Consider the following 12,773-nt stretch of genomic DNA (forward strand, 5'->3'; position numbering starts at 1 on the left):
AAAGAGTCAATACAGGACTAAGATTGAATCGTACTACACCGGCTCTGACACTCGTCGGATGTGGCAGGGCTTGAAAACTATTACAGACTACAAAGGGAAGCACAGCCACGAGCTGCCCAGTGACACAAGACTTCCAGACGAGCTAAACCACTTCTATGCTCGCTTCGAGGCAAGCAACACTGAAGCATGCATGAGAGCACCAGCTGTTCCGGATGACTATGTGATCACGCTCTCCGTAGCCGATGTGAGTAAGACTTTTAATTAGGTCAACATTCAAAAGGCCGCAGGGCCAGACGGATTACCAGGACGTGTACTCCGAGCATGTGCTGACCAACTGGCAAATGTCTTCACTGACATTTTTAACATGTCCCTGACTGAGTCTGTAATACCAACATGTTTCAAGCAGACCACCATAGTCCCCGTGCAAAAGGACACTAAGATAACCTGCCTAAATGACTATCGACCCGTAGCACTGACATCTGTAGCCATGAAGTGCTTTGAAAGGCTGGTCATGGCTCACATCAACACCATTATCCCAGAAACCCTAGACCCACTCCAATTTGCATACCGCCCCAACAGATCCACAGATGATGCAATCTCTATTGCACTCCACACTGGCCTTTCCCACCTGGACAAGAGGAACACCTACGTGAGAATGCTATTCATTGACTACAGCTCAGCATTCAACACCATAGTGCCCTCAAAGCTCATCACTAAGCTAAGGATCCTGGGACTAATCACCTCCCTCTGCAACTGGATCCTGGACTTCCTGACGGGCCGCCCCCAGGTGGTAAGGGTAGGTAACAACACATCTGCCACACTGATCCTCAACACGGGGGCCCCTCAGGGGTGCATGCTCAGTCCCCTCCTGTACTCCCTGTTCACCCATGACTGCATGGCCAGGCACGACTCCAACACCATCATTAAGTTTGCAGATGACACAACAGTGGTAGGCCTGATCACCGACAACGATGAGACAGCCTATAGGGAGGAGGTCAGAGACCTGGCCGTGTGGTGCCAGGATAACAACCTCTCCCTCAACGTGACCAAGACAAAAGAGATGATTGTGGACTACAGGAAAAAAAAGAGGACTGAGCACGCCCCCATTCTCATCGACGGGGCTGTAGTGGAACAGGTTGAGAGCTTCAAGTTCCTTGGTGTCCACATCACCAACAAACTATCATGGTCCAAACACACCAAGACAGTCGTGAAGAGGGCACGACAAAGCCTATTCCCCCTCAGGAGACTGAAAAGATTTGGCATGGGTCCTCAGATCCTAATAAAATTCTACAGCTGCACCATCGAGAGCATCCTGACTGGTTGCATCACCCCCTGGTATGGCAACTGCTTGGCCTCCGACCACAAGGCATTACAGAGGGTAGTGCGTACGGCCCAGTACATTGTCGTGTCCCGTCGGCTGTTGGTGGTTGTTGCTGTCAAACAAAGAGTCTGCTTAGGCTGCATCTGGATTAGAAGCTTTTATTCATATCACAAGTTTACAGCATAAGTTACAGACCCGCGGTGTCTGGAGAAGCACCGTCCCAAAATAATCTGAATGCTTCTGCCCCCTCTTTGTCTAGCTCATACTTATAAACAATGGCAGAAAATGGGTCGCTCCCTCTTTCGTCCAATCACCTATCCCCCCTGGGGCGTCACCCTACAACTGCTACATTTGAACTAAGATAAACATCTTTCCTTTGTCCCTCTAGAATAGTCATAATCTTCATACACGACAACATCACTGGGGCCAAGCTTCCTGCCATCCAGGACCTCTATACCAGGCGGTGTCAGAGGAAGGCCCTCAAAATTGAACAAGACTCCAGCCACCCTAGTCATAGACTGTTCTCTCTGCTACCGCACGGCAAGCGGTACCGGAGTGCCAAGTCTAGGTCCAAAAGACTTCTCAACAGCTTCTACCCCCAAGCCATAAGACTCCTGAACAGCTAATCATGGCTACCCGGACTATTTGCACTGCCCCCCACCCCCACCCCCCACCCCATCTTTTTACGCTGCTGCTACTCTGTTAACTATTTATGCATAGTCACTTTAACTCTACCCACAAGTACATATTTCTTCAACTACCTCAACTAGCCGGTGCCCCCGCACATTGACTCTGCACCGGTACCCCCCTGTATATATAGCCTCCCTACTGTTATTTTATTTTACTTCTGCTCTTTTTTTCTCAACACTTTTTTGTTGTTTTGTTGTTTTATTTTACTTTTTTATTAAAAATAAATGCACTGTTGGTTAAGGGCTGTAAGTAAGCATTTCACTCATGTCTGCACCTGTTGTATTCGGCGCATGTGGCCAATCAAATTTTATTTTATTTTATATATATTTATACTCCGGACTACGCCAATGTTCATCCTAATATATAAATATTTCTTAATTCAATTTTTTTACATTTTTGATTTGTGTGTATTGTTTTGTATTGTTAGATATTACTGCACTGTTGGAGTTAGGAACACAAGCATTTTGCTAAACCCGCAATAACATCTGCTAAATATGTGTATTGTTAGGTTCTGAACAAACAGAGTAAAAATTTAAACGAACTAGGAATAGCTAAAAACCAAGTTTATTCACCCAGTTGGTCACACAGTTGCAAAGACAAAGCATGATTGGACAAGCACATATATTTATAACCTCCTACTAGACAGCCAATACATCTCTGTTGCGAGGCAGGAACTTAATTGATCCTCTGACTGGTGTAGTCATGGCCCTACCTGGTGCTAGAACCTTCGTGTGCATGGAAATGTATGTGTGTGAGATAGGACTGTAGTAGGAGAGTCATTTTGGTGGGCCCCTCTGTCCCCCCTCCCAGAGGTTGCTTCTCACTTCATCTGTTGACTTGACCTCGAGCCGAATTCCTCGCTCCTCCCTAGTTCCACAGCTGGCATGCCTTATCAAGAATTGAAACTAGACTGTTGCCCTTTGCCTCCCTCCTTAGAAACAGAATATGAACTTTCTGCGCTTGCCTTTGTCTCACCCAATAACTTTACACACACAAAATTCCTATCCACCCTTAATTGACCCCAACATATACATTCCTTATACATGTAAAGTAATCAATACGTTTGATAACATTAATAAGTATATTTCTAGCTAGAATCCAACAGTATGCAACCAATAACATTTGATTTTATGTAGACTGTTTATTACTCCTCAGATGGGATGAATAGAAGCCCAAGGCTCTTAATGATTTACCTCTATACTGTAGTATCAGAGAAGACATGCACAACTTTGCTTGTTTTTAAAAAACAGGATTTTATTTTCAAACTGCAATTTCCCATCACACAGCGGCATTCACAATGAAGCATGACAAGTGATTCCACTACATATTACATAACATTACATTATGTCATCAACACTTTGTTAGTAACATTTATCTTCATTTCTCAACATCCTCTTCTCAATTTGTTATTTTAGTTTAACGTATTTTGATTGAGACTGACATATGGTGAAATCTTATATGCTTTAGTTGAAGTTAATCAGAGGAGCTAACCAAATATGGAAATCATGTGACTCAAAAAGGAAATGCATCAGCAACTTGAAAAAATGTGGAAAAAGTCGAGGGGTGCGAATACTTTCTGAAGGCACCGTAAGCACCGAAAGGAAATAAAATTAGAAAAAATAAAAGGAAAAATAAGTCATCACATTTATCATATGTTTGGTTGCTTCGAGACTAATTGGTCTTATGTCTACAAAATGTTATTTACAAGGAGCGGTTCCCATCTTTTTTTCACATATATCTGTTTGCAATTTTATTTTCCATTAAATACATTTCTTTCACTCTACAATTCCACTCTTCCATAGTATGAATGTCCTTATTTAACCAATGTGCTGTAATACATTTATTTGCTGCAGACAATAGTATATTCAATAGATAGTCATTTCGAAACCGTTCAGGGATTACTTTTTGCGTCCTTTGCCAGGGAGCATTTAAATACATTGTTTGCAAAGTCAAAAACATAATTCCAGAAGTTAATTATTCTAGAACAAGACCCAAAAATATGGAGGTAGTTTGCGAACAATTCCCCACATTTTCTCCAGTATTCACTGGTTGTTTCTTTTCTTATCTTCACCATTGTGTCTGGAGTTAGAAAGTACCTACTGATGATTTTCCATTGATAATGGTATGAGTATTGCCTCCCAAGATCATTTTCAATGTTCTCCCCAAGTTCAGATTTCCACTTGCTCTTAGTTTGCAGAGTATTGCTCTAGGTCATGACAGCAACAGATTAGTATATTTTTGTTATTTGTTTACTACTAGTTGCCCTTTTCTGAGTATTTTTCTGACTATGGGAGAGGGCTCACCTTTCATTTTTACCCAGTTGGGGTGTTTCAGTAAATAGTCTCTTCGCTGTAAATAGCTACAGAAATCAGACTTTGGCAAATGGAAGTCTGAACTTAGTTCGCCAAATGATTTAACTTGGTTGTTCTTTAAGACTTGGTGTACATATTGCAAAAGAAGTAATGACCATCTTTGAAAACCTGAATCTAGTCATAATGGGACGAAATCTGTAAGATATGCAATACCAGTTAGGGATGATATGCCCATAGGCAGATGGAAACTGCGTTGTACTTTCCTCCAAATCAGCCTCCTTCTATCATATTGAATCTAGACAGTACCTTTCTCACTGGCCTTTCCGTACCCTGGCGTACAAATAGTCCACCTCTTCAGGTGTGTCTACCTTCTGCTGTGGACCCTCTAATATTTCAATCTGTCCATAGTCCACCTCCATTGGCTGCAGGGGACCCCCTGCCACTTTCACCTGTCCGTACTCCACTTTTCTTTCCTGCTGTCTCATCTGATTCTCCAGTGTCCTGACATCAGCGTATTCCACATCCTGACTGTTAACATTATCTGTGTAGAGAGAGAGAGAGAGAGAGAGAGAGAGAGAGAGAGAGAGAGAGAGAGAGAGAGAGAGAGAGAGAGAGAGAGAGAGAGAGAGAGAGAGAGAGAGAGAGAGAGAGAGAGAGAGAGAGAGAGAGAGTCAGATTACCTCGTAATATTTCACTGGCAAGACTGACATGGTCAATTGTAGTACTTGAGAAAATTGAAGAGCTCCAGCTAAATATCCTCTAACCTGGAGTCTTTGGAGGTTTATTTTTCTTCTGGACACAGTAAACTGCCAACACCATCACTAGGACAAACACTATGCCTGTCAGAGACCCTGCTACCATCCCTATGATGTCTGGGTAAAAGAGAGGAAACAGAGACAGAACAACATATAAGCATGAAGGTTGTTTCATTGTAGCATGAAGGTTGTTTCATTGCCACCACTGTTACTACATAAAAGGTCATGAAATCCATCATTAGTATTAATGATAATATTGATAACTAGACATTACATTGTGGGACTTCCTTTAGCTCTTTAAAAGTATATTTGTGGTAGTGGAATAAGTGTTCTGATTTTAGATTTGAAAAGCAGAGAAGTATATTAAGATTTCATAGGCTGTAAGTGTTTGTCTAAGTTCTTGTGAAAGTGGTCAAAATTTAAGTTGTTTGTAAAAGTTGACACGAAATGTAGTTGATGCGGTTAATTAAACAGCTGTAACTGTTGATTGGCAGAAGACCATTCTGTTCTGATTTCAGATTTGAATAGCGGAGAAGTAGACCATGATGTCATACCCTCTAAGTTTTTGGCTAACCTGTCGGGGAAAGTGGTCAATATGTCTCTTGTTTGTAAAAGTTGACAGAAAATGTAGTTGATGTGATTACTATAACAGCTGTATCATTTGATCGTTAGAAGATCATTATGTTCGGATTTCAGATTTGAATAGCAGAGAAATAGACTGAGCTGTCATATGCCCTGATTTTTATTCTACCTTGATGGATAAGTGGTCAAAATGTAAGTGGCTTGTAAAAGCTGAAAGGAAATGTAGCTGATGCGGTTTCCAAGACAGGTGTATCATTTGATCGGCAGAAGAGAATTCTGTTCTGATTTCAAATTTGAAAGGCACACAATCAAACTTAGATTTCATACACTTTCTAAGTCTATTGTCTAAGTTGTTGGGAAAGTGTTCAAAGTAGCTGATTTAGGTCAAAAGTTACATTGTTTAGAGTGAATATAATATAATTATGGAAGTCATGATGTCACAATGGGCCCTTTAGAATGTTGAGGAAATCCCATTAAAGTGGCTGGAGTAAAAAATAAAGAAGGACAAAAAGTTTAAAATATTTAAAAAAGTTAAATACAAGCACACTTTTCCAGACCGATCTGTAAGTCTTAATGTTTAAATGGCATTTCTAGCTTAAACTGTAAACAGTGTACGAAAAATAGCATTCCAAGGAAATATAATAAGTCAGAAGTATGACAAAGATTTAGAGTGGGACGATTTAGAGTGGAGGTCACTAGGGTTTCAAACCCCTTGCCGTTGGTTGTCTCTGTTTTACTGGTGGAGGCCTTTGTCACAGTTGTGTGTGCCACTACTGTAGGGTCAATACACAGGGTATTACGAGCGGCAATCACCCACTCTGATATCTTTGTCCCATTGGAAGTGCAGTTAACATACATAAGCCCTGCAAGTAATCAAATAAACAGAAATTGTATATGTATCTGAATGTAATACTGGCAATGTTTCACCCCCCAAATTGTAAAGTGGTTATCCCACTGGCTATAGGGTGAACGCACCAATTGAGTTGGCTAGAGCGTCTGCTAAATGACGAATGTGCCCTTGAGCAAGGCACTTAACCCTAATTGCTCCTGTAAGTCGCTCTGGATAAGAGCGTCTGCTAAATGACTAAAATGTAAATGTAAATGTAAATGGATAGTGCTTTCTAAACAGGTCAAAGTCCATTGATAAAGATTCATCATAATTATAATCATCTTCATAATTATCATTAATCAATGATATTATTTTACATAATATGTCTCTTTAACAAATGTAATTAAACAGTAGCTTACCCTCACAGGGGGAGATGATTTTGCTCACAGTAACACTGCTGATGTGGTTTTTGACAGTGCAGGTGAGATCTCCTGACAGGCCTCTCTTCAGTGTCATGGTGTTTGTCTGGTCACCAGGAGAGGCCTCAGTGTCTCTCTGTGTGTGTCCGTCCAGAGTCCAGCTGTACTGAGGACCATCCCCCTCAGAGGAGCAGGTCACCCTCATCTCTCCATGGGTCAGACACTGAGAGGACAGCTGAAGAGAGGACACTGGGGCTGTGGAGGAAGAAGAATAGACATTTGCAGACATTCGCAACAACACATTAGAAAACAACACTTCTTCTAGAATTAGAAGGCCACAGAGGCTTTTGTAGTCAAGTTATGGTTAGTAATAAGAATTTGTCAATATGAGATTTTTAAAGGGTTAGCTAATTACTATACCTTCAATAAACAGTTGTAGTCTTCTTGTCCCTAATGTTTCCCCATGTGTTATCTATCCTAAATGTTCCGTTGTTGAAAAAGAAGTGTGCTCTGGTTTCAATGGATTTGTGGATTTTTACTTTTTTATCAGTTTTGTTTCTAATTTGGAGTATATTTTTAGTAACACCAGTGGAGATGGTTTTTAATAATATGTCAGGGTCTCCACTGTCAATGGTCATCAGCTGGAGAGAGACAGTTCCTCCCAGAGCTCCATAACACTGAGCTCCATCCAGTGTTGCATCACAGTGGGTCTCCATTCCTGAAAATCAAGAGGAATATAGATACTGTAGTGACTATCACTGTCCTAGTTTTGAGGTATAATTTTATGGATGAGAATACAACCAAGCAAGCAACAGTATAACCAGAGAGTAATGGCGCCGGAGGGTATGGCTGTCGTTTTACAGGCTCCTAACCAACTGTGCTATTTTTTTTTTTCACATTGTTTGTAACCTATTTTGTACATAATTTTGCTGCTACTGTCTCTTATGACCGAAAAGAGCTGCTGGACATCAGAACAGCGATCACTCACCTCGAACTGGACGAAGATATTTTCTTTAATGAGTCCAACGCAAAGGATATACTGCTACCCCGAGACCAGGCCCAAATCCCTGTCAATCGCATGAAGAAAAGACGGACATGCAGGGGTCGGAGGTCGGGGTGACTTGTGAGAATTTGTTGGCGAGTGAGGAAACCACCTCTACCATCCGTTCTATTGGCCAACGTGCAATCACTGGAAAATAAACTGGATGATCTACGATCAAGTCTATCCTACCAACGGGATATTAAAAACTGTAATATCTTATGTTTCACCGAGTTGTGGCTGAACGACGACACGGATAATATAGAGCTGGCTGGGTTTTCCGTGCATCGGCAGGACAGAGCAGCTACGTCTGGTAAGACAAAGGGTGGGGGTGTGTGTCTATTTGTCAATAACAGCTGGTGCGCGATGTCTAATATTAAAGAAGTCTCGAGGTATTACTCGCCTGAGGTAGAATAAATCATGATAAGGTGAACACCACACTATCTACCAAGAGAGTTTTCATCTATATTATTTGTAGCCGTCTATTTACCACCACAAACCGATGCTGGCACTAAGACCACACTCAACGATCTGTATAAGGCAATAAGCAAAGCAGAAAATACTCATCCAGAAGCGGCACTCCTAGTGGCCGGGGACTTTAATGCAGGCAAACTTAAATCTGTTTGACCTCATTTACATTTACATTTTACATTTACATTTTAGTCATTTAGCAGACGCTCTTATCCAGAGCTCTTATCCAGACGCTCTTATCCAGAGCGACTTACAGTTAGTGAGTGCAAACATTATTTAATTTTTTCATACTGGCCCCCCGTGGGAAACAAACCCACAACCCTGCCGGCCATTCCCTCCCCTACCCTGGACGACGCTGGTCACATATGCAACCAGAGGAAAATAATCTCTAGACCACCTTTGCTCCACACACAGAGACGCTTACAAAGCTCTCCCTCGCCCTCCAATTTTGGAAAATCTGACCATAAGTCTATCCTCCTGATTCCTGCTTTCAAGCAAAAACTAAAGCAGGAAGTACCAGTGACTCGCTCAATACCGAAGTGGTCAGATGACGCGGATGCTATGCTAAAGGAATGTTTTGCTAGCACAGACTGGAATATGTTCCGGGATTCATCCAATGGCATTGAGGAGTATACCACATCAGTCACCGGCTTCATCAATAAGTGCATTTACGACGTCGTCCCCACAGTGACCGTACGTACATATCCCAATCAGAAGCCATGGATTACAGGCAACATCCTCAACAAGCTAAAAGCAAGAGCTACCGCTTTCAAGGACCGGGACACTAATCCGGACGTTTATAAGAAATCCCGCTATGCCCTCAGACGAACCATCAAACAGGCAAAGCGTCAATACAGGGCTAAGATTGAATCCTACTACACTGGCTCTGACGCTCGTCGGATGTGGCAGTGCTTGCAAACTACTACGGAATACAAAGGGAAACTCAGCCGTGAGATGCACAGTGACGCGAGCCTACCAGACAATCTAAATGCCTTTTATGCACGTTTCAAGGCAAGTAACACTGAAGCATACATGAGAGCACCAGCTGTTCTGGACGACTGTGTGATCACGCTCTCCATAGCCAAAGTGAGCAAGACCTTTAAACAGGTCAACATTCACAAGGCCGCTGGGCCAGACGGATTACCAGGACGTGTACTCAGAGCATGTGCAGACCAACTGGCAAGTGTCTTCGCTGACATTTTCAACCTCTCCCTGACCGAGTCTGTAATACCTACATGTTTCAAGCAGACTACCATAGTCCCTGTGCCCAAGAAAGCGAAGGTAACCTGCCTAAATGACTAAAGACCCGTAGCACTCACGTCAGTAGCCATGAAGTGCTTTGAAAGGCTTACATCAACACCATCATCCCGGAAACCCTAGACCCCCTCCAATTTGCATACCACCCCAACATATCCACAGATGACGCAATCTCAATCGCACTCAACACTGCCCCTTCCCACCTGGACAAAAGGAACATCTATGTGAGAATGCTGTTCATTGACTACAGCTCAGTGTTCAACACCATAGTGCCTACAAAGCTCATCACTAAGCTAAGGACCCTGGGACTAAACACCTCCCTCTGCAACTGGATCCTGGACTTCCTGATGGGCCACCACCAGGTGGTAAGGGTAGGCAACAACACATCTGCCATGCTGATCCTCAACACCTGGGCCCCTCAGGGGTGCGAGCTTAGGCCCCTTCTGTACTCCCTGTTCACCCACGACTGCGTGGCAAAGCACGACTCCAACACCATCATTACAGTTGCTGACGACACAACCAGAGCGCCAAGTCTAGATCCGAACGATTCCTTAACAGCTTCCACCCCAAGCCATAAGACTGCTGAGCAATTAATCAAATGGCCACACGGACTATTTACATTGACCCTCCCCCCTCCCCCCTTTGTTTTTACACTGCTGCTACTCGCTGTTTATTATCTATACATAGTCACTATACCCCTACCTACATGTACAAACTACCTCGACTAACCTTATACACACCGACTGTGTTCATTTTACTGTGTTCATTTTTGTTTTCTTTTAAACTTTCTTTTATTTACTAACTATTTTCTTAAGTCTATTTCTTGAACGGCATTGTTGGTTAAGGGCTTGTAAGTAAGCATTTCACGGTAAGGTCTATACCGGTTGTATTCGGCGCATGTGACAAATACAATTTTATTTTATTTGATAACCAAACCAATGACATCAAGGTACTTGGCAACATAACAGTACCTCAGTCAGTTATAATTATCACAAGACAATGAATAACGAGACAACTCTGTCTTTTTCAGTCTTTTGAATATTGTCTCTGTATCTATCATTAGTCATTATGAGAAGGATTAATTTGACAAAAGTGATTCTGGGTAGCCTATAGTACACCACAAAGAGCTTTGATCAAGCGGTTCACTTTCTGCATGACATAAACAAAGCTCCTTATATCATGTGTAAAACAAGAGGGAAATCGACACATAAAGAAACTTCTTACCATGAGACACTCCTGCTAACATCACCAACAGTCCAAACAGAGCCTTCATGTCTCTTCAAAACACAGGGCTCAAGTTAGCAAATTAAGCTATACTGTGCTGTAACAAAATCCTCTATTTTCCATTCAGTACTGAATTTCCATAAGCTCACAATTTACAACATAAACAAAACCTATGCAAAGGTGGTATGAAAGACACTCCAGCTGTCCTTGTCACTCAGTAGAATTCACTTAGCTTGTGACAAGCAAAAGAAAAGTACAATTTGTACCTCACCCTATTAATAGGTTCTGACTCAGAGGAAAGAGGAAGAACCTCAAAGTTTAACTTGTTCGTTACATAAACAGCCAGGCTGGCTTCATTCATGTCTATTGATGTGTAATATCAGATAAGTTATGAGGCTACACTCTTAGAAAAAAGTGAAGGGAATAAAAAAAAAACCATTCTTCCATAGAGGACACTCTAGGGGGCCATCCTCTCGCTCACAAACTTCTGTAGTGAATGAAAACTTCTACTACTGTGCAAAAACATTGTATGGTTGTATGTTGAGAAAGAATTAACATAAATAAATAAAACATTAAATCAGTAACAGAGAGACTATGACAAATGTAGACAGTCCACTTTGTTTTAGGTAAAGAACGTACAAAACCCTCAGCAGTGAATGTCATGAAATATAAACAGTAATATGGGAAAGTTAATACAATTCGTTACAGTAACAAATGGAGCAACAAGGCTTCAGTACCACTTCTAAAGACCAACCCTTCAAACATGCAGCTCGAGAACCTCTCTCATTGGCCAAGCTGTATTCCAGTATACAGTCTCCTCCAGTCCCTCAGGTCTATCTCTCAGTGTTTGGTCTGGCCCCCTCCAGCACTACAATTTGTCCATACACCATCCCTCTTCTTTCGAATAGTGATGTCAGCATATTCCAGTTCCGGACTCTCATTAGCATTTGTGTGGAGATGTTTGGGGGAAAAAATGGAAGGCTACTGCACAGATCACTTTTTGACAATTAACATTTGAAGTATGTAAACAGTCTTCATAAGCTCTAATGTTGATTTGCAGAGTTAGAAATAGCATCCATTCACCTCCTTCACATGCACTTGGCCAAACTGTAGATCTGGGTTACTGTATGTAAACCTTCAAAGGCGCATTTAACCCCCAAAAAACATTTGTCCATATATTTCCATGGAGATAGACAGTTCCTCACAGAGCTCCGTAACTCGACATGTTCTATGTAGCATCACAGGAAGTCTCCATGCCTGAGGATAGAAAAAAGTTTTGTTGATAGTGATAATAAGTGTAAATCCTTTGATAAAACTTTATTAATGCCATTTCACTTTGTGACATTATGATTGCCCAAACTGATCTTTTGACACGCGGCTCGAGTCACAGGACGACACCAGCCAGGAGGACAGCCCCGGGGGCGAGGAGCAGGCCGGTCCGGACGGCGGAGATGGAAATCAAGGACAATGTTGGGGTCCAGGATGGCGGCCGCCGGAACCCAACAGCGCTCCTCTGGACCCAACAGCGCTCCTCTGGACCTTGATCAGGAGATGGTGGGGTTAATCGAGGATGACTTTTTGTATGGGTGCAGTGGTGATGAGGAAGGGACGTTTTTGTTGTTGTATGGGTCCCACGGTGAGGGTGAGTGGTGCTGTGATTGTGCAGGATCCCAATGGCTGTGTATCCAGGGCTTCGACAGGAAAAGGAAAGGAGAGGGGGTATGAAGTTTAGTTCAGGGAGGAGGCGAGGGCCTGGTTGATGAAGTTCCCAGTGGCACCGGAGTCCACTAGAGCTGTAAAGACAACACTTGAGGGACAGCCAGCGAAATGGGAAGCAGAAAGGGTTTGGCGGAAAACGATGATAAAGGAATACT

At 42.5% G+C, this 12,773-nt stretch overlaps 1 protein-coding gene across 2 annotated transcripts; it reads right to left on the reverse strand.

Moving 5' to 3' along the window:
• Positions 1-3,244: 3,244 nt before the first annotated feature.
• Positions 3,245-11,121, reverse strand: LOC123481236. Of its 2 annotated transcripts, XM_045217777.1 has the most exons (5): positions 10,900-11,121; positions 7,534-7,626; positions 6,909-7,163; positions 5,088-5,195; positions 3,245-4,864 (listed from the first exon to the last, which is right to left on the reverse strand). In XM_045217777.1, the coding sequence occupies exons 1-5, from the start codon at positions 10,946-10,948 to the stop codon at positions 4,635-4,637; spliced, it is 735 nt and encodes a 244-aa protein (XP_045073712.1). In that variant the 5' UTR covers positions 10,949-11,121; the 3' UTR covers positions 3,245-4,634. The 2 variants fall into 2 exon arrangements, with proteins under 2 accessions (XP_045073712.1, XP_045073713.1); XM_045217778.1 differs by lacking the exon at positions 7,534-7,626.
• Positions 11,122-12,773: the final 1,652 nt, after the last annotated feature.

The sequence above is a fragment of the Coregonus clupeaformis genome, unplaced genomic scaffold (assembly GCF_020615455.1).
Source record: "Coregonus clupeaformis isolate EN_2021a unplaced genomic scaffold, ASM2061545v1 scaf1223, whole genome shotgun sequence".
NCBI lineage: Eukaryota > Metazoa > Chordata > Actinopteri > Salmoniformes > Salmonidae > Coregonus > Coregonus clupeaformis.